The 17,524-nt window shown below is 51.8% G+C and overlaps 4 protein-coding genes across 4 annotated transcripts; 2 read left to right on the forward strand and 2 right to left on the reverse strand.

The window, feature by feature from the left end:
* Positions 1 to 1,882: 1,882 nt before the first annotated feature.
* On the forward strand, positions 1,883 to 2,173 carry N7539_001519 (uncharacterized protein; the record flags this gene model as incomplete). The annotated part of the gene is made up of 1 exon (XM_056931122.1): positions 1,883 to 2,173. The coding sequence occupies one exon, from the start codon at positions 1,883 to 1,885 to the stop codon at positions 2,171 to 2,173; it is 291 nt and encodes a 96-aa protein (XP_056793153.1).
* A 1,753-nt stretch (positions 2,174 to 3,926) lies between these two features.
* png1 (peptide-N4-(N-acetyl-beta-glucosaminyl)asparagine amidase) lies at positions 3,927 to 5,398 on the reverse strand (the record flags this gene model as incomplete). The annotated part of the gene is made up of 2 exons (XM_056931123.1): positions 3,927 to 4,734; positions 4,848 to 5,398. The coding sequence occupies 2 exons, from the start codon at positions 5,396 to 5,398 to the stop codon at positions 3,927 to 3,929; spliced, it is 1,359 nt and encodes a 452-aa protein (XP_056793154.1).
* Positions 5,399 to 11,186: 5,788 nt separating this feature from the next.
* Positions 11,187 to 14,025, forward strand: N7539_001521 (trehalose-6-phosphate synthase; the record flags this gene model as incomplete). Its single annotated transcript, XM_056931124.1, has 3 exons — positions 11,187 to 11,209; positions 11,279 to 12,608; positions 12,679 to 14,025. 3 exons carry the CDS (start codon positions 11,187 to 11,189, stop codon positions 14,023 to 14,025), a joined length of 2,700 nt encoding a protein of 899 aa, XP_056793155.1.
* A 795-nt stretch (positions 14,026 to 14,820) lies between these two features.
* Positions 14,821 to 17,370, reverse strand: N7539_001522 (uncharacterized protein; the record flags this gene model as incomplete). The annotated part of the gene is made up of 7 exons (XM_056931125.1): positions 14,821 to 15,454; positions 15,521 to 15,821; positions 15,872 to 16,615; positions 16,686 to 16,922; positions 17,010 to 17,112; positions 17,195 to 17,210; positions 17,267 to 17,370. The coding sequence occupies 7 exons, from the start codon at positions 17,368 to 17,370 to the stop codon at positions 14,821 to 14,823; spliced, it is 2,139 nt and encodes a 712-aa protein (XP_056793156.1).
* Positions 17,371 to 17,524: the final 154 nt, after the last annotated feature.

A 17,524-nucleotide genomic window follows, 5' to 3' on the forward strand; every position in this document is an offset into this window, starting at 1 on the left:
ACTGACGAGCCAGATCACCAACTGTCCCGCAAGTTACAGTGCCAAGTCCACCGACGCTTACTTACTACGGTGAGCCTAGTAAAAGGCTTCAAGTTCTGTATCTCCAGTTCTCTATAGATGGGATCGGATCTCCCTGTCGACTTGACTAAACAAGGGATGCTCGTCCTTCCCTATCGCGGACCGCCCGATGATCGCTCACCGACTCTTTTCCTCATCAGGAGCTGTGATCCTCCCAGCACTGATGCGACATGAAAGGTTACAGGCACTGGCACCGTTGAGGGCTAGACCGTACACTCCCTTAATGAGTACCAGTGTCCAACTGTAGATTGAGATTGTACCAGCCAGGATAGACTTTCCAACTCCTTCCTGCATCTCGTAGACGCACCTTTGATCCCAAGTGGTGGGGGATTGCTTTGACTAGAAGTAACCGCCATTTGACTGCCTGCATCGTGACTTGCTCACCCGGTGAAGAATACCCTGGAACGAGAACTCCATTTGGTCCAAGGGGAGATTCCAGGAATCGCGGCGTCGAGATGCATCTCAAAGGGTGTAATACGCACCGGACTTGTTCTAGATTGTCAGACTCGGTTGTAGTTTTTCTTTTCTTCTTTTTTTTTCCCTCCTTATTCTTAGGTTTCTGGTTTCGAGATGTGAATTGCATAGTGAGGTATCCTTCTTCATCAATTCCTTCGCCTCGCTAAGCCCCTACGTCTTTCGCAATCAGTCTTCATGGCGCGTGGTTTATACTGGTTGTTTTTCGTGAAAGGATTTATTGGCACAACGAGACCAAAGTACTTGTAGGACTGTTCCAGAGGACTACCCAGACTCAGACATGACCCAGTTTCATGATCAGAGCAATTTCCTTCTCTTTTTGAACCCGTTTCCATCTCTCAGTTGTTAATGATCCCCTGGCGAATAACCCAACAGACAACAAACCACCCCCTCTTTACCAAAGCTCTCTCCATCCATCATCCCGCGCAGCAGACCAAACTTTCTCACAGTCACAATCCCCCCCCCCCCCCCCACCCTCTTGACACCTCTCTCGCTCAAACTCCGGCTCATGATCTGGGAACTTGGCCTCGGAGGTCACCGACTTCATATCCTCCAATATATCAACCAACGACTCGGACACATCATCTGTCCGCTTGGCGAAGAGGGCCATGCTCATCCCCTCAAGGACTCTTGAGGGACTCCGCATCCCGGCCGCAGTCGGGTGCTCGAGATCGAATTCGGGCACTCAAGTGCGGCGATGCAAGTGCGGGTTCGTCCTACTGTGATGTATGCCATGCCATGGTCCCGGGGTGATGCAGCTTGTAAAGAAGAGTGGAGGGTCTGCGAGATCGAAGGGAAGGGTTCGATCTGTTGATGCTGGCCAAGAGGGTGGTGTTGATGTGGGCATGAGTGGTGCCGTGAACAATGGACGGAGTTTGCGTCAGAGTGGATTGCTAGGTTTGGGGTTGACTTGTCGACAAATGTATGCAAGTCAAGCCCGTAACGAGTCGCATGAGAGGAGAGAAGGTTCCGCCCTCATCTCTCGTGTGATGACCGTCCCCTAATGCTTCCTTGCTTCCCTCACTCCTGCTCATCTCACTTGGATACATCTCCCCCGTGTGTCCAAATGCTCTTCCCAAAAACTAACTCCCACGCACATGTTCCAGCTTCGACGAATCAATCCACCTCCTCTACTTGTCAAATACCTGTGAATTCAGCAATCCCTGGTCATTGCTCTATCTGCAACCTACCATTCGCCCAGACCATTGGCCCAGTATACGAAGAGTCGTCTTACGCTGGTCCTTTTCCGGCCACTGGCTACCGACCAAGGACTCCGTTCGCGCCATCTATGTCGCTGCAGGCCAGGGGCCATGGCGAGAAACCTATCGCAATGTTCAAAGCTTTATCAGCTCTTCGATCCTTTTGTCTCATCCTGGACAGCAGTTGGTTCTGCGAGGAAGCCGAGAAAGTACCGGTCTTTTCGGAGCCTCTGGCTGGACTGGAGATTGATCATCGTCGACGTGATCGAACAAGTCAACAGCAAGGGGAAGACATGGGTCTCTCCTCATCTTCGCCCTATCCGTCAGTTGCAATGGCCGCGGAGATCGTTCCATCAGCGTCGAGACCCATGACGAGTCAAATGGCAATGAATCACCGCGTCGATGCAGGACTTGGGCTCTGACGAATGCCGCGGCAGTCTCGAGTCATGTTCGACAATCTCCCGTTCGTCATTCTCATCGCTTTCCTCGTCGTCAGATGGTAATAGAGAAGCACACCATTCCGTTGGCTCCTGGCCCTCGGAAATGATGCCCAGAAATTAAACATGTCTCCAGCCCATGTCTCGGATGACTTCCAAGATGCACTTCCCTCCCCATCTCACCACAGTAGATTGGGAACTCCAGCTGCAGAGCCAGCCATATTAACCCGAGGAGATCGAACGAATCAAGGCAGAGCTGAAACGTAGACACATCAATTGCTGGATATCGACGCTTGAACCTGAGGCGGGCAAGCATGTACCTGGACGTATATACAAAGTCCTGGCCCCTGACCCTGGACAATCAATTGAAGGGGGTATCCACGTGGAGCAAGACCAGGATCTCGCAGACTTGATCCTATCTCGGAAGAAACAGCCGCAACCCAGCGCGTGTGGTTTTCAGAGGCCGCGTGTGTGGAAATAAGGTTTTCACAATACTCTGAGAGGTGCTCTCGCGGCTTTCCAGTTCACCAGAGCAAGGTGCGGGGGCCGTTGTCGATCACAAAGGTAGAAAGGCGCGCATTACAATTACAGGAGATCCGCGCTGGAGAATGCGGACAAGAAAGCGGACTTGGCGACCGTCTGGATTCCTTCGGATGTTCGAGTTGTTTTAGGGTTCAAAGGAAGTGAGTGATCGGCCTGAGGTACTGAGCACGAATGGATGTCTACGATGTTGATCATGGTCAGGTGTACATGATTAGAGAGATGCAATGTAGAATCATGTTAAGAATATATCTCGGCCTAGGGCCTTCAATATTGCCGGCGGTGTAAAGTCGGCAGCGATATTAGAAAATAGAGATGATGGAGGGTATCGACGAGTTACATGATGACAGCTGCCTTGAATGGGCCCCGCAAACACGACAAATCCTAGCAAGACAGACAACAAAGAAAAAATGCGCTCGCCAAGTGCCGTCAAATGGTGTAATTAGGTCCAGAAACACAGACGGCTGTGACTGGACGAATGGTTAATGAAAATTGAGATGAATGGTTTCGACAGTCAGTTTCAAGCCTGTATTGTTGAAGGCAAGGGAAATGAGAAGATGGACAAGATGTGGGTGGAGAAAGGAAAAGAGAGATGGATAAGGAAGGCAAAGACTCCAAATTGGAGGTCGATATGATATATCAGGCATCTTTTGTTTCATGCGACCCAGCAGAGCGTGATGAAACCTCATGTCTGAAGGAATCATCCAGGAGAGATTCTGACTGGGTTGGCGAAGTCGGGTGTTGCACTTGCTGTGCTTAAAGGCGTCAAGCTTTCTTTTCGTCTGCCTGCCCAGTAGTCACGTATGTAACTCCGGCCCTGTGGTAGATTTCATCGATTCTAGCAAGCGTGACTGGGCGATGCCGTTGATCATGACTGTTCGCTGATTCGAAAAAGCGAACGAGGCCTGTTGATTTCGATGTCCAGCGCAGCGTGATGCCGTGCGAGTGATTGTAGGCTGCCTTGACAGCGTGACAATCCGATCAGGCTGGTGTCAACGCTAAGCAGAAAAAAGCGCGTCGATGCGCGAAGACACTCAATGCCAGCCGATAAACTCTCGGAGGGTGGACAGAGACTTCCATAAAAAATCGTCGATGTGAACAAAGATGGGAAGCTGCCGAGCCGATGTTAAACTCTTGTTGTATGAATTTGGTGATGAGCAAAAGAGGGCTGCTCATTTGGAGTGACAGTCAATGATTTTCAAGGTCCTCCGTTCGAGCGATCGGGGCCAGAATGACCGTGACCGCGAGCACTGAGCCACTCTGTAGCGGCTTCTTGTCGAGCGTCGGCGTGCTTTTGCTCACCAGGCCGTCCCGATAGACTGCGAGGAAGAATATTCTGAATCTCAGCGGCGAGGGCAGATACGGTATAAGCCCGAAGCTCCCGCTCTTCCCGCTCATCCTCTTTCATCAACCGACGTTGATCGGTCTTGGCAAGGTTCTCTCGACGTTGTCGGCGGATCTCGCGAATCGACCACAGGACAACTTCCTCGGGCGCACGGGTGCGAGGGCTACCGTGCTTGGAGAAATTGCGAACGTAGCGGCGTGTGACGTCGGTCGCCCCGTCAATGGAAAACGCGATGCAATAGGACAACTTGCGGCGCCAGCCCTCGGTATAAAGGCGAGGTTGGTCCCAAGCCTCCTCACAGGCATCGACGTGAATCCAGCGGCGTTGGTGTTCGGAATACACTTCTGTCCAAACGTAGTCTTCCGAGTTCCACACCCAGCGCACGCGCGCACCCATGGCACGACAAAGCATACTGAAGCAGTTAGCCCACTCCCCGACACGGCCTCTCCTTGTTTGCAGCAATTGCCAGACATCAGAGTAGCGAGGAAAACGTTCGTAGGTGCCACAGGTGGAGCCCGAGCACCGATACAGCTCGACTCGCGTGGCGCCGCGGGCGGTCTCGTCGGGGCTGGGTGGGGTCATTCCCTGGGCAATCGTGGGCATGTAGCATCGTGAGCAGGGAGGGTTGTTGACGAATTGGAAAAAGGACCGCTTAAACCATCTGGCGGACGGAGGAATGTCAGTGTGAATACCACCAGAGAAAGGGGCAGGGTGGAAGGGCCAAATGGGCCCTGCCACACCTTGGCAGGTCTTTTTGAAGGCTGGAACACATACTTGAGCAATGCCCGGATCACACAATCTTGATATCCCCATTCTGGCTTGCCGCCCACACTGGCGGCTTGAGCATTCAGAATCTGTGATTCCTCCTCGGCTTCGGAGTACAGGCGATCGAGCGGCAAGGTGCAGAGCGCCTCGTCCAAAAGTCCAGGATTTTCGTATTTCGTGGGCGTCACCGACAGGACTTTGAGCAGATTAAAGAATTTCATTGAGCTTGCGTCTTGAGGAGGGGATGGCATGATTGGGAGACTTCGAAGGGCTGGATTTGGCCGCGATGGTTGCGACTGTGAGGCCGGGCGCGCTTCGGCGCCAAGGGAAGGAGGAGGTGGCGGCGCTCGTGAAGGCGGCGGAATCGAGAAACTGGAGGGTGACGGAGCTGGTGATTGAGATCGAGCCCGCGACCGAGCCGACTCGTGCAGTTGATTGAATCGTTTCGTCCGCATCAATTGTTCGAACTGCTGGCTCAAGGAAGAGGCGTCGTACCCGGGGTTGGTGCCATTCGTATTTGGGGCAGGCTGGGCGGCCCGCTGGGGTTTGCCGTCCGCCATGGTTGGAACGAGGTAGTGGTCACCGGCGGGCGACACTGACAAGCTTACTCCAGGGTTGTAGACGATCAGTATTTCGAGAGAGGGTGAGATGAAGGAACGGCGCTAGGAAAGGGAGGCTGAGGCGAGTAAATTCGAACACCCCGGAGAGTCAACGGGACCAGGGGGGGGGGGGGGGGGGGGATTTGGCGGAGGATCGAAGAGAGGGAAAAGGGAGCTTTGAGTGAGTTGTAAGGAAAAGAAGGAAAGAGAGTATGTCAAGCGTACGAAGGGCCCTGGGGAAGTGGACGGTGGGCCAGGCCCAGTCACGACGAGAGCTGCTGGCCTACAACGTTGACTGAGCGGGTAACGACTAAACTAGTCGTGTAACTTTCGGTATTGGCTCTGTGTGGTATTGCCTCTTTCCCGTTTGTAAGCATCGGGTTTGGTAGCAATGTGATGCCCATCGCCGGGTAGATGTCCGCTCTTGGCGTTGCACCGTCATGTCATCTGGGTGTAATTACAGAACAGTTCTGGGTAGCAGGCGTCGTCAGCCTCTTGGCCCCAGTCACGGGCCCGTCGCCCAAAGCCGCGTCAACACCCCCGACGGGCGGACCATTGAATGATTGAAGAAGCATAGACTCGTTCATTTTGGGTTTAATCGTATTTGATGCTATCAGTCGATCCGCTCTCTCGACCTTCAGTGTTCTCCTCGTCCACGTAAGCACGTCGCTTAATTTGACAGGAATCAAATACCTTGTGGCTTCCCACTGGAGGTTCACCACCGCTCAGGATTTCCTCCCAGCTAAGTTAGTCCGAGATGACGAATAACAAAATGGAGACCAGCGACAGAACGAGAAGAGGATGGACTCTCCTGATACGTGATTCTTGCCCCACGAACTTCATTAGTTGAGATAATCGTCGTATGGCCATTGCGTTGCACCTGCAACTGCTATGATGCTGCTGTGCACCCTGCGTATCCATCCACAGCAGTCAGGACTTCGGAGCACTCGTAGAATGACGGTGATTATGTTCTCCAGTCTTGGCATGCGCTGGGTCCCATGACCAGAAAAGGCTTATTCAAGACTCAAGGCGACCTACGTACTCTTATCCCAGAGCTTCCCTGGACGCTTGATCATGATGAAATTGACCTACATTATAATTGTTAATTGCGGCGGAGAGAGTAGTATTCGGAAAGTCATGAACGGTTATGCTTGCCCATCTGGGGAAATCATGCATGACTAGGAGGCTTCTGCAGTAGGAGCAGGACGATCCCCATCGACCTCTCCCCCCCCAAACGTCTACGTCGCGCCTCAACCTTTGCCATGACTGTAATTAGATTCCATACAAAGTGAACGACTCCAGATAGGCAGATCTACCTGTTAATTCAAAGGCCGTCCTGGTCAGCCACCGGTATACAAGTCTGCTCTACTACTCTAGAAGTCTAGAGTCTAGTGTCTAGTATGACTACTAGACTCGCACTGTACTCCTACTGAGCCCACGCGTTCCATGACTGTCTAATTTCCTGGAGGGCAGGGTTTCGAGCGACCATGAAAGGGCCCCGACTGGCCCAGGGGAAGCCTTGGAGGCGGAGACGCGCAAGCGTCCGTCTTGGCAGCGAGTGCGATCGGTCCAGAGCCTCGTCGAGGCTCCACCCGGTGGGGCTACGTCAATCTGCTTTCGTAACCTCTCCGTTGGCTCGCTAAGCCCATTTGGGTTACTCCCCATCCCCAGCATCACCGATGATGGACAGTCTTCACGACAGTGGTGTGGCGTGTACTACGAGTCTACGACAATGAGTTACCCCAGCAAATGTCCATGTACATAGCTGTCCTTCCATTGCGATATTTCACTGATGTGCAACTCCCTTGCGGGGCACTTTGTTGTGTGGCGTCAAGTCCATCACTCCCGGTTGCTACTAGCTTGTCCACCCCCACTGACTAACCCGTCGATATCGTTCACTCGTCAAATGCTGACGCATACCCGCGTGCGATCCTTCGGCTTTGCGACGCATGGGAGATTGTGGCACCACAATAGTTCTCCCCTCGCTCGGCTTCGAGACTGCAGATTGCAGAAGGCCCTTGAAAACCCAGGCCCGAGAGGCCCAGAACTGCTCAAGTCTGGTAATACACCCGTGACTCCTGTCCCAAAAGGCGACCACGAGAGTGAGGGCGCTTATGAAATGTCATTACCACTGCCCGGACTCCATGTCCACGCTTGCCCATGCCCTTGCCTTGCGAGGTCGATTGTCCACCCACCACGACCGGCCAAGGAAACAGTAGAAACTCGAACGATCCAAAATCAGGACCCCTCGGAGGCGGATGAGGCAAATCTCGCGCTGATCGGGTTCACAATTCGGTCGACCCGCCCACTGAGGCTCGCGGGTTCGATTCGTCGTAGCTTTATCCCGACAGTCAGACCCGCCGTGACCTTCTCCTTCAAACCGCCTCAACTGCCCACTGACTCAGGGTAGATCTCGGGCCGTAGGTGAGGATTCGTGTCAGAACTTCCATCTTCTCGGATATACATTCTGCATACTGCACACTTGCACAGTGCACACTTACACAGCGCTATGACCTTCGACCTCGTAATGTCCCACCCGGATAAACTTACAGGAAGCAGGCTGTGTTGTACAGTTTCTTCCTTGCAAATTTGTTTCGTATGTAGTCATGTACTGAGTACAAACTGTAACGACATATGTAGGTACACTTGTACACTTGTACAGTACTACTCCAATCAAATTGTCATGATCCAAGTTGAGTAGTGAGATCTTGATTCGCTGCACCTGGATGATCTACGGATCCACCAGACACCGCGGTGTCAATCGGAGAGCGGACAAGATCCGAGGCCCGTGGATCAACGACCAACCTTGAATAGTCTTCGGCTGTATTCGATCGCATCTTCTCGACAATAGCAAAGAAAACCACCCGTCGTAGATAATATCAAGGGTGCATCGCCACGCGCTTTCGTGAAACAGGAACATGTAGGGAACTAGATCCATGCTGGTAGGAATCGGCAGTATGTCTGAGCGGTGAATTGCCGCGGACTGTGCGAAACTGCGGATATATGTTAGCCTTGTTAGGTAGTTCCAACCACCACGTCCCAAAAGCAACCCCATCCCACCATGTTTCACGCTTAATCCGCCATTGTATGGAGTCGGGACGACGATGGGTTCTCCAGGGGTCTCATATGACTCGTTTTATTCTCCACATACAGTACTCTCGCGTACTAATTATACTTACCTTCATATTGCACAGAGACACTCGGACCACAGGGTTAGGTTTCGTTCCACAGTGGCACAGACAAACCTACTGTAGTAGGGTTCATCATAATTATTACGCGACGTGCCAACTAGCGGTAGAGTGTAGACCAGATTCACCACATATACCTTCAAGGGTCCACTTGAAGGGTTCGCGAACGGAATCAGATGAAATGGACCTTGTCATTGGATATGAACTTGGGATAGATATACCGAGGATTAATGTGCTGTTGTGTCCATGACTAGATGAAGTGCTCGACACAACCCTCATCAAATTCGATTTACCATGTCCATCTTTTCAATTCGCATAACTAACCGCAAGCGTTGAGCATGGAGCTGAACCTAATCAGTGCACTCGATCCACCTCAGATCGACGATCTCAACCCCCCCCCCCAAAAAAAGGCCCGAAAAGACACCGACCGATCAGGGTGGTCTCCACACATGTTACAATGGTGAAGAAATTACCCTCTTGACTTCGATTTTGGGAAGCGTGGCTGCGGAGAAATCATGATGTGATCGAGGCGCTGAATCAAGAAGGACCGGGGTGATTTAATCCACGAACGTCGGACCCAGGTAAGCACTTGGAACATCGCCTGATCTACTGCACAACGAAGCAGGCGTGGTCCACTACGTGGAGAAGAATCTGTCTGTATTCGGTGCTGACCGACACGAGCTGCCCTCAGGCAGGCTCTTCCACTGCATCCTAGGTTATAGTGGGAGACGTTGACCTGAACCACTAGGTAGGTAGCTAAGTAGGTTGGGTCAATCTGAATATATACTAATCATCTTGTGATTATAATTGAGCTCGGTCAAAGATCAGATTTTTGACATACAATCTCCAGAAGAATTTGCGTGAACTTCACTTATGAGCATATATGGTTCATGTCAGCAAATTTCTTGCCTACAAGCTGCTCGCGCTATGAACCTCTAGAAAGGGGTAAGAGTCATGCCAAAGCCAGTCTGACTCGCGCTATAAATGCATATACCAGCATGATGATTCGAAGAGTCCAAGATTCTGCTCCTCGTGTACCAATGCATCCCGAGAACATCAAGTCCAGCCGAGTATGCCTCTTGTGCACCTCCTACTCGACTACAAGACGAGGCGGACGTGGGTCGGGACTGTGAATCTTGGCAAGGTGATACCTACTTACAGAATTGATATTGACCGGCCGAGATCCTCGTCGACTCGGTGTAACATCGGGGCAAATCTCTAAGAGGTTGATGGTGGACATGAAGTATGCATATTACATTGCAATGCTGTGATTGAGAACCCGGCCCAATCTTGAAATGCGAGTTCCTCAGCTTGCATTTCCAAAACGTGGGAGGTCGTCGATAACAATTTCCTTCCAACGTTTTCCAATGCATACAGACCACGACAATGTCTGTCCTGAATTGCGACTACTGTTGAGGATTATCTGCCTCTTTGAAGATTTGAAATCATGAGAGTGAGGGTCAATTATGAATAAACTGAAAACACCAGTGATTCTTTTGACGACGCCATTAGAAAGTTTCTGCCTTGGAAAACCCAGACTCACACTGTATGCGTTTCTTGGCAACCACCTAGGTAACGCTCATTGACCAGCATAAACCATGGAGCGTGAGCACCCGTGGAGTTTTGCCGAAGTGAGCGGAGTAGTTCGACGAGGGTCAGTTTGAAGCTCCTCGAATCTCTTGTGAGAATGCGCGGATAACGCTCGGGGATGACTGAAAATGTGCATGGCGCGTTGGAATTTGATTGATGTCAGCCTTGGAAGGGTTCAAGTATAGAACCACCTCCGGACTTGTGATTTCCCAAGTCTCTCGGCAGGCGACTTCACCTTGTTCGGATGAACCAAATTCAGATCTGGATCATTTCAGCCAAGCCCAAGGAATTGCTGCTGGACAGGATAATTGCTCTCATCCGAACGAAGCTGTGCTTAAGTTATTGTTTTTTTTGTAGATGCGTTGCCCCGGCTTTTGGTCCCACTTCTATATGATGTCATAGGCGATCCGAGAGCTTAACTTCGAACCGCGAACGTGACACGCACTTCGGTTTGCGAGTTAGTCTTGGCGGAGTGTTACAGACTCATCTTTACCTGGCGTCTTTTTCATGTTGAATACCTGAGGTCAGCACGCGACGACCTGAGATTTGTCGCACTCGAAGACTTTGGGACTAACGACATGCAATTGCACCTCGAGTGAAAGATCCCCGCCCCCTGCAATATTCAAGAGTCTTTTCCGAACTCCAGTGGAGAGAAAGGTACAACGCAAGCTATCCGAACAATTTGGGAAACAGTCTCCAAAACAAGCTGCTCGTTTGGGGCACGTGAATTGGCGCACAGATGGTTGTACAGACTGGTTACACAGGGTAAGAGACGAAGGAGCAAGGCAAAAAGGGCCTGAGAAGTTCATCAACGTGAGGCTTACATCGTCTTCCCTTGCATGTAACTTGCCCCTCACGTCAACCATCCCTTGGACACACTGCATCGGTCTTTACCTTGTCCGCTTAGCCGGTCAATGTGAGCTTGAGGACTGTTCGGTCATTGTGGAGTGCAGCAGTGCCAGCTCCACGCCATGACCGTCTTCATCGCGTCTTTGTGAGTGTTCTCGATCTTCGCTCATTGATGGCCAAAACTCCCGCCCGTTCTGACAGTCACTGGGGTTAGATTTCTTCCGTATACGATTGATTTCAAGCCCGCGGGCTCACGTGGGTGTCGCCAGCGATCATCCGTCGTCGAAGGAGCCGTCGATGGCTCTAATTCCGGTCCCATTGTCGGCCGCCTGCCTCGCGAACGTTCCGGCAGTATTGCCCTGACGCCTGGTGCGACCACGGTCGACGAGAAGATCTTCAAGGCATACGCATCAAGTCTAGCAGATGAGATCTCCATTACCGATGATCCCAAAGGTCCTTATCCCAGTGAGCCCCGCGCCGTACTATGGGGTCACAGCCACAAGTTCACCCAGCCGCGCTCGAAGGCGACAGACCATCCAGAGCCGTCGCTTCTGCACCATCGTCAACCGTCAAAGGATCGAGACTATGGCCCACTGGGTGGCATGGAGAAGATGTCCATACCGGGAACACTAGAGCCAGAGAGCTTTCGATACGGGTTTTCCGCAGTGGACTGGGCCGTCAAAGCTGCAGAACAAGGTCATGGCGGTCTTCAAAACGCCGTTCATGCTGCAGAAGAAGCCGGCATACTGCAAGATAAAACGTGGGTGGGAACACTGGGCATGCCGACGGACTCCTTGCCGGACGTGATCCGTAATGTCATTAACGAAACTCTTCGGGATGATTTTGAATCTCTCAGTGTGTTTGTGAGCGACAATGCATTCGAAGGTCATTATGCTCACTTTTGTCGCTCGGTACTTTGGCCGGCATTTCATTACCAAATGCAAGAGAGCCCGCGTCATAATGAATACGATGATTACTCGTGGAAGCAGTATCTCAAAGTCAATGAAGCCTTCGCCGATGCGATCGCTGATCAGTGGAAACCCGGAGACTGCATTTGGATACACGATTATCACCTTCTCTGCTTGCCTGGACTGCTGAGGTCAAGATTACCGGATGCTGAAATTGGGTTCTTCCTTCACACGCCGTTTCCTTCGTCCGAGATTTTTCGATGTCTCAGCTCACGGGAAGCTTTGCTCGATGGCCTGCTGGGCGCCGACCTGATCGGATTTCAGACCGACGAGTATTGCAGCCACTTTCTGCACACTTGCAGTCGGATTCGACGACTTGACGCCTTGGCGGATGGCATCCAGGTCCGCGATCGATTTGTCCGTGTCAAAAGCTGGCCTTTAGGTATTGACTACAAGTCACTGAATCTGTTGCGCCAATCTGTTGAAGTCAAAGACTGGATCACAAACATCACCTATCGATACAAAGGGAAACGTTTGATTGTGGCACGGGACCGATTAGACGCTCCCGGTGGGATCAAGCAAAGATTGCAGGCTTATGAGCTTTTTCTAAAGTCTTACCCCAAGTGGCGGGAAAATGTACGTGTCGGGCTCATTGGGACCAAAATATACGCTGATATGGGATGTTGTCTCACTAACATGGTTATAGGTCGTCCTCGTGCAAGTTGCATCCTCAGCCTCAGAGGTCCCTGAACTTGAAGCTCAGGTGTCCAAACTCGCGATGCACATCAATGCCGTATATTCCACCCTCACCCATCAGCCTCTTGTCTTCCTGCAACAAGATATCAGCTATTCGCAATTTCTGGCGCTGTTGAGTGTCGCCGACATATTTATGGCCACAAACCTACGCGAAGGCATGAACCTGACCAGTCATGATTTCGTCCATTGCCAAGATGGCCAGCTCGTCTCCCAAAGACACGGTTCTCTCGTTCTGAGTGAATTCATTGGCAGCGCATCAATCTTTCATGGGCACGAACTTCTTGTTAATCCCTGGGACTACAAACAATGTGCGAAAACACTTAACAAGGCACTTGAGATGTCACCACAAGACAAAGAGCGCAACTGGAGGTATTTGATCGACTGCAAAAGACCCTACACGGCGCTCTCTTGGTATTCCAATCTTCAATCTGCTCTCAGGGAGTCCCACATGATGCGCGAGTACCGGCAAACTACCAATCTCCCTCCGCTAAAAACCAAGGCACTGTCAACGTCCTATAACTCTGCGCATTCTCGTCTCATTTTCCTAGAGGATAGCTCGCTCTCCCTCCTGGACAATCAGGCGTCAACGCAAGCAATCAATGATGTACTTCGAAGGCTGGTCGCCGACCCAAGAAACACGATTTACTTGACCAGTGATTTGAGCCCTGACCAGCTCGCACCCAATGAATCATGTCGGCCGAGCGAAATGGGGATCATCGCGAGAAACGGACTTTATGCTAGGCTTGGTAATGATAATGTGTGGATCAACTTATCAGACAACGATCGCATCCGCGGCTGGCATGCCAGTGTCAAAAAAGTGATGGAGTACTTTCGTGAGCGCACCGAAGGTAGCACCATCGAAGAGGACGATTACTCCGTGATATTTCACTACGAAAATGCGACCGACCAAGAAGCCGCAGCCCGCCAGGCATCTGAACTCGCCGATCTAGTCTACGGGGTCCGCGGCAGCGAGTCGATTCGCATCGTCCGCAGCCAAGGCGCCGTAAGCGTGAAGATCATCGAGGGCATGGCCGCAGCCGCCTCGTTTGTGTGGGAACAAATCTCACCCGAACAGCTGCCTGAACTGATTCTGGTCGCTGGGGGCAAGAAGAACTATGAAGAGTTGTTCCGCTGGGCGAATCGTCTGCCACTTCTTTCTCCTAGTTCCTCTCAGCCACCTCACATCACGGTCGTTCCTTTGGCGACTGGGAAACTGACTGACGGGGCGAGGGCGGTCTTGCCTGTCGGGTGGAGTTTGTTAGATGTTCTTCAAGCATTAGCACCCTTGGACACTTAGATACCAATTTATCGTTAGAGGGTGACTTGTTGCATCCTAATTCAATATGAGGCTTTTGGATTTCCTAACTTCCCAGCGGCGGATGCCCTTCGAATCTACATTGCATAGACTGACTTGTAGCCGTGCGGTGTGGCTCTTCGCGCCATACGACCGCACAGATGAGCTGGGATACGAGATTGCGATTCACACACACTGTCGATTAAGATGGTTTGGAAGCGATGCACACATGGGGGCAGCTGCGTTGGCGGCTTATGCAGCATTTCAAGAATCCTACATCTACAGAATGGACAGGATAACGAAAGAAATGTCATAGAATGCGGGATTACTGGGTATGATTATCACAACAAAAGGCCTGAGCAGGCTCAAACAGTAAGAGAATAGGTCCAAGCAAGTATGATGACGATGGTGGTGATGATGATGATGATGATGATGATGATGATGATGATGCTCCGAGGATCGCAAGGCCCATTTGTAGCCAACGCGAGGCCTCGAATATGAAAGATCAGAGCATGAACCCTTCGCACTGGAGTAAAGTGATAACAGGGTAGTACATTGTCTAATATGTAGCCAAGTGCAAGTAGAACGCCACGAGAGATAAGGAAACGTGCGAATCGAGGGGAGCGTGAATCGTGACGAATAAGGAATAACCAACCGACTGCAAATTTGGCTGAAACGGTCAAATCAAAGCCTCGTGTTAATTTGTCGAACACAGTCCCACGTTTGGCTGATGGCAAATATGAGATATTGGGAATGAAGACGTCGAGTTAGCTCTTTATTATGCCGAGTATGGCAGTACTAGGAAGTTCCGGGGTCTTTTGGTTGCGTGGAATCAGTGCCAGCTGAGACAAGCGTTGGCGCGATTCGGCGCTTCTTCGGGGCCTGTACTGCCTCTGCGTCCTCAGAAACTTTGGCATCTCCCTTTTCTGAGTCGGTGATTGCAGGTGTATCACGTTTGCCCAAGACACTTCCAGAAAAAGAGGTTGTCGCGCTGGGTAAGGGCGTCTGCGGTGGCGTGGTGAGTGGGAGGGCAGATGGCGGCGCAGAATTCGTCGCAGTGACTGACGGGACAGACCCAAGGGTAGGGGTGGGATTATTGATGACTGCCGCCGGCTGTGATGCGGATATCTGGTTTGGTATTGAGCTAGCGGAAATTGATCGTGCAGGGCTGGCCGGAGGCATCTGACCGCTGTTCGACGCGGCAGATCCTACAATACCCGGTTGTCCATGATTCACCTTTACGGGTGATTGGGCAGCGGGCACTGGTGTCGACAGGGGCGTACTGCTTGCCACTGGGGTGTTTGCGTGGGCAGGGTTGGAGCCCGTCGATAATGGCCCCGTGTAGACTTGACCTAGCTCCCCCGGCGCAAAGGACAGACAAGAGCAGAAACCGTCCGACGAGCTCATAATCAAGGTCAGTCCGTCGTTAGACCTGTACGTCATACGTCAGATTCCCAGCAGTGTAACACGAATACCATTCACTGATCCATCAACTTACCAGCTCAAATCGGTAAATGTCGCAAAATGAAGATTGCTCACGACACACAGCGGTGTTTGTTGTTGCGTGTCATACACCAGCACGGCATCTTGAGTGGCGATAGCGTAAACAATACGGTACGGAAGGGCAAATACAGGTGCAACGCCTGCATCAGCGCTCTGCGTTTCTGCGGTCTTCGGTGAAGGCTGAGTCTTTGATGGCTCAACGGAGCCGGATGTAGATGATGGAGGCTCCATAGATGGCTTACTAGAAGACGTGGTATTGGGTGCCACAACAGAGTCCGGTAAAGGGGGGAACATTGCTTCCCCCCGGCCGATGTGTCGACCGTCATGTTCTTCACCAGCTGCGTACCCTGCTTCAAAGCGTAGAAGATAGGCGAGCACTTGACAGCCACAGAGGGCTTCTTGTGACCGGGCAAGTGAGAGATAGGCGGCTTGTTGAAGCCAGCACGCGTGTAGATGTAGACCGTGTTGATAATCTCGTCAGTTGTCTTTGAAGGGTCCGTGGCTGACACGTGGGAGGTTTTGTACTGGCCAGCCGGCGTCAACAAAAGGCTTCCATCGGGAGTGAATGTGAGTCGGCGGAAGAAGGAGGTAAATGTCTCATTGGCGTAGATACTAGAGTTTTTCACCCCAAGACTGCCAAGAAGACTGGGGGAGGAAATCTCAAGCGGCTTGACCGCAGGCAGTGGTAGAGATGGCGCAGGCGACGCAGAGCGCCGGATCGATGGTGATGAGCCAAATGATGAACGTCGGCTGTGGGAGACTGGTGGGGGGTCCATGGGTAGATTTGAAGTCATGGGAGTTCCCGGTGTCGACGGAGCCGGGGATGCAATAGCAATCGAAGTGTTCGCGCTCTGCGATGGCCTATGGCTCAACTCCGGGGCAGGGCTGCTAGAGGAGATGCGCTTGGCTGGCAAGTCCATTTTCAGAACCTTACCGTGCGGGGTCAGTGTGAATTGACCGTCTTTAGTCTTCAAACTGTAGATGTGGACGGAGCGGTCGGAGGACTGTGTTGCGACAAATTCATTCAAAGGATCCCAGGCGACACCTTGTACATAGTGGGAGTGCTCCGCAATTTGTCGAACCATCTGGCCTGAAAACATTGAGATATGAGTTTTTGAAGTGTCTTCTGTGAGCCACAGCGTGTGGCGAGGTAAACATACCGTTCTGGGCGTTATAAATACGGGCAATGTTGTCCATGCTGCCGGTGATGATAAAGACCCCATCCGGAGACCAAGCCAAGTCATAGATTTCGGCACCAGAGGAACGGCACATGTGTTTGACGCGCCAGGTCTCCTTGTCATCAAGTCGATCTTCTCCTAACCCTGGCTGAGTTTGAAGTTCTGAGGGCACCCACAGCAGGACGTTACCATCATCGCCAGCGGAGGCCAACATTTCGCCTAATGTTGCTGTTAGAATTGTGGCCGAGGCACAGTGTAAGAATGGTTGTGAACACCGGGTCTCGTGTTAAGTGAAACTGAGCATACCCTTGGGACAGAATCGGACCACGTTCACTGCTTGTGTGTGTTTCACCAATGTGCTCAAGTACGAGACTTTTCGTTCCTCTCCGGTACATTCCACTCGCCAGAGCTGGAAGGGTATTTTGTGAGACGCAGACTCGGCAAAGATGTAGGAGAGGAGAACAACGGGAAGGGGATCGCGAACGACGTACTCGAACGTTATTATCACTGCCATCCATTGTTAGCTCTAATTACCCAAGAGTCTCACGGAGCTGAGCACTTACTTTCCAGCCGTTGCTAGTCGGCCCTTGCCGTTAGGATCGAAGTGAACAGAGTAGATGGGGGCATTGTCGTTGTGCCACGAGATGAGCAATGGAGAGGCCTTCATGATGTCGAGCTTAGCTCATAGAGCTCGAAGACAACCGAGACAGTATTTGGTGGGTTCGGAAGGCCGGATGGACTGAAAGATGAACGATGTCTCCCCAAGGCCGGTAGAGTAGGAGAAGTTGAAGGCCTGGGGAAGGGTCAAGAAGGTTGGGCCA

The sequence above is a fragment of the Penicillium diatomitis genome (assembly GCF_028827545.1).
Source record: "Penicillium diatomitis strain IBT 30728 chromosome Unknown utg000002l_segment0_segment0, whole genome shotgun sequence".
Taxonomy (NCBI): Eukaryota; Fungi; Ascomycota; class Eurotiomycetes; order Eurotiales; family Aspergillaceae; genus Penicillium; species Penicillium diatomitis.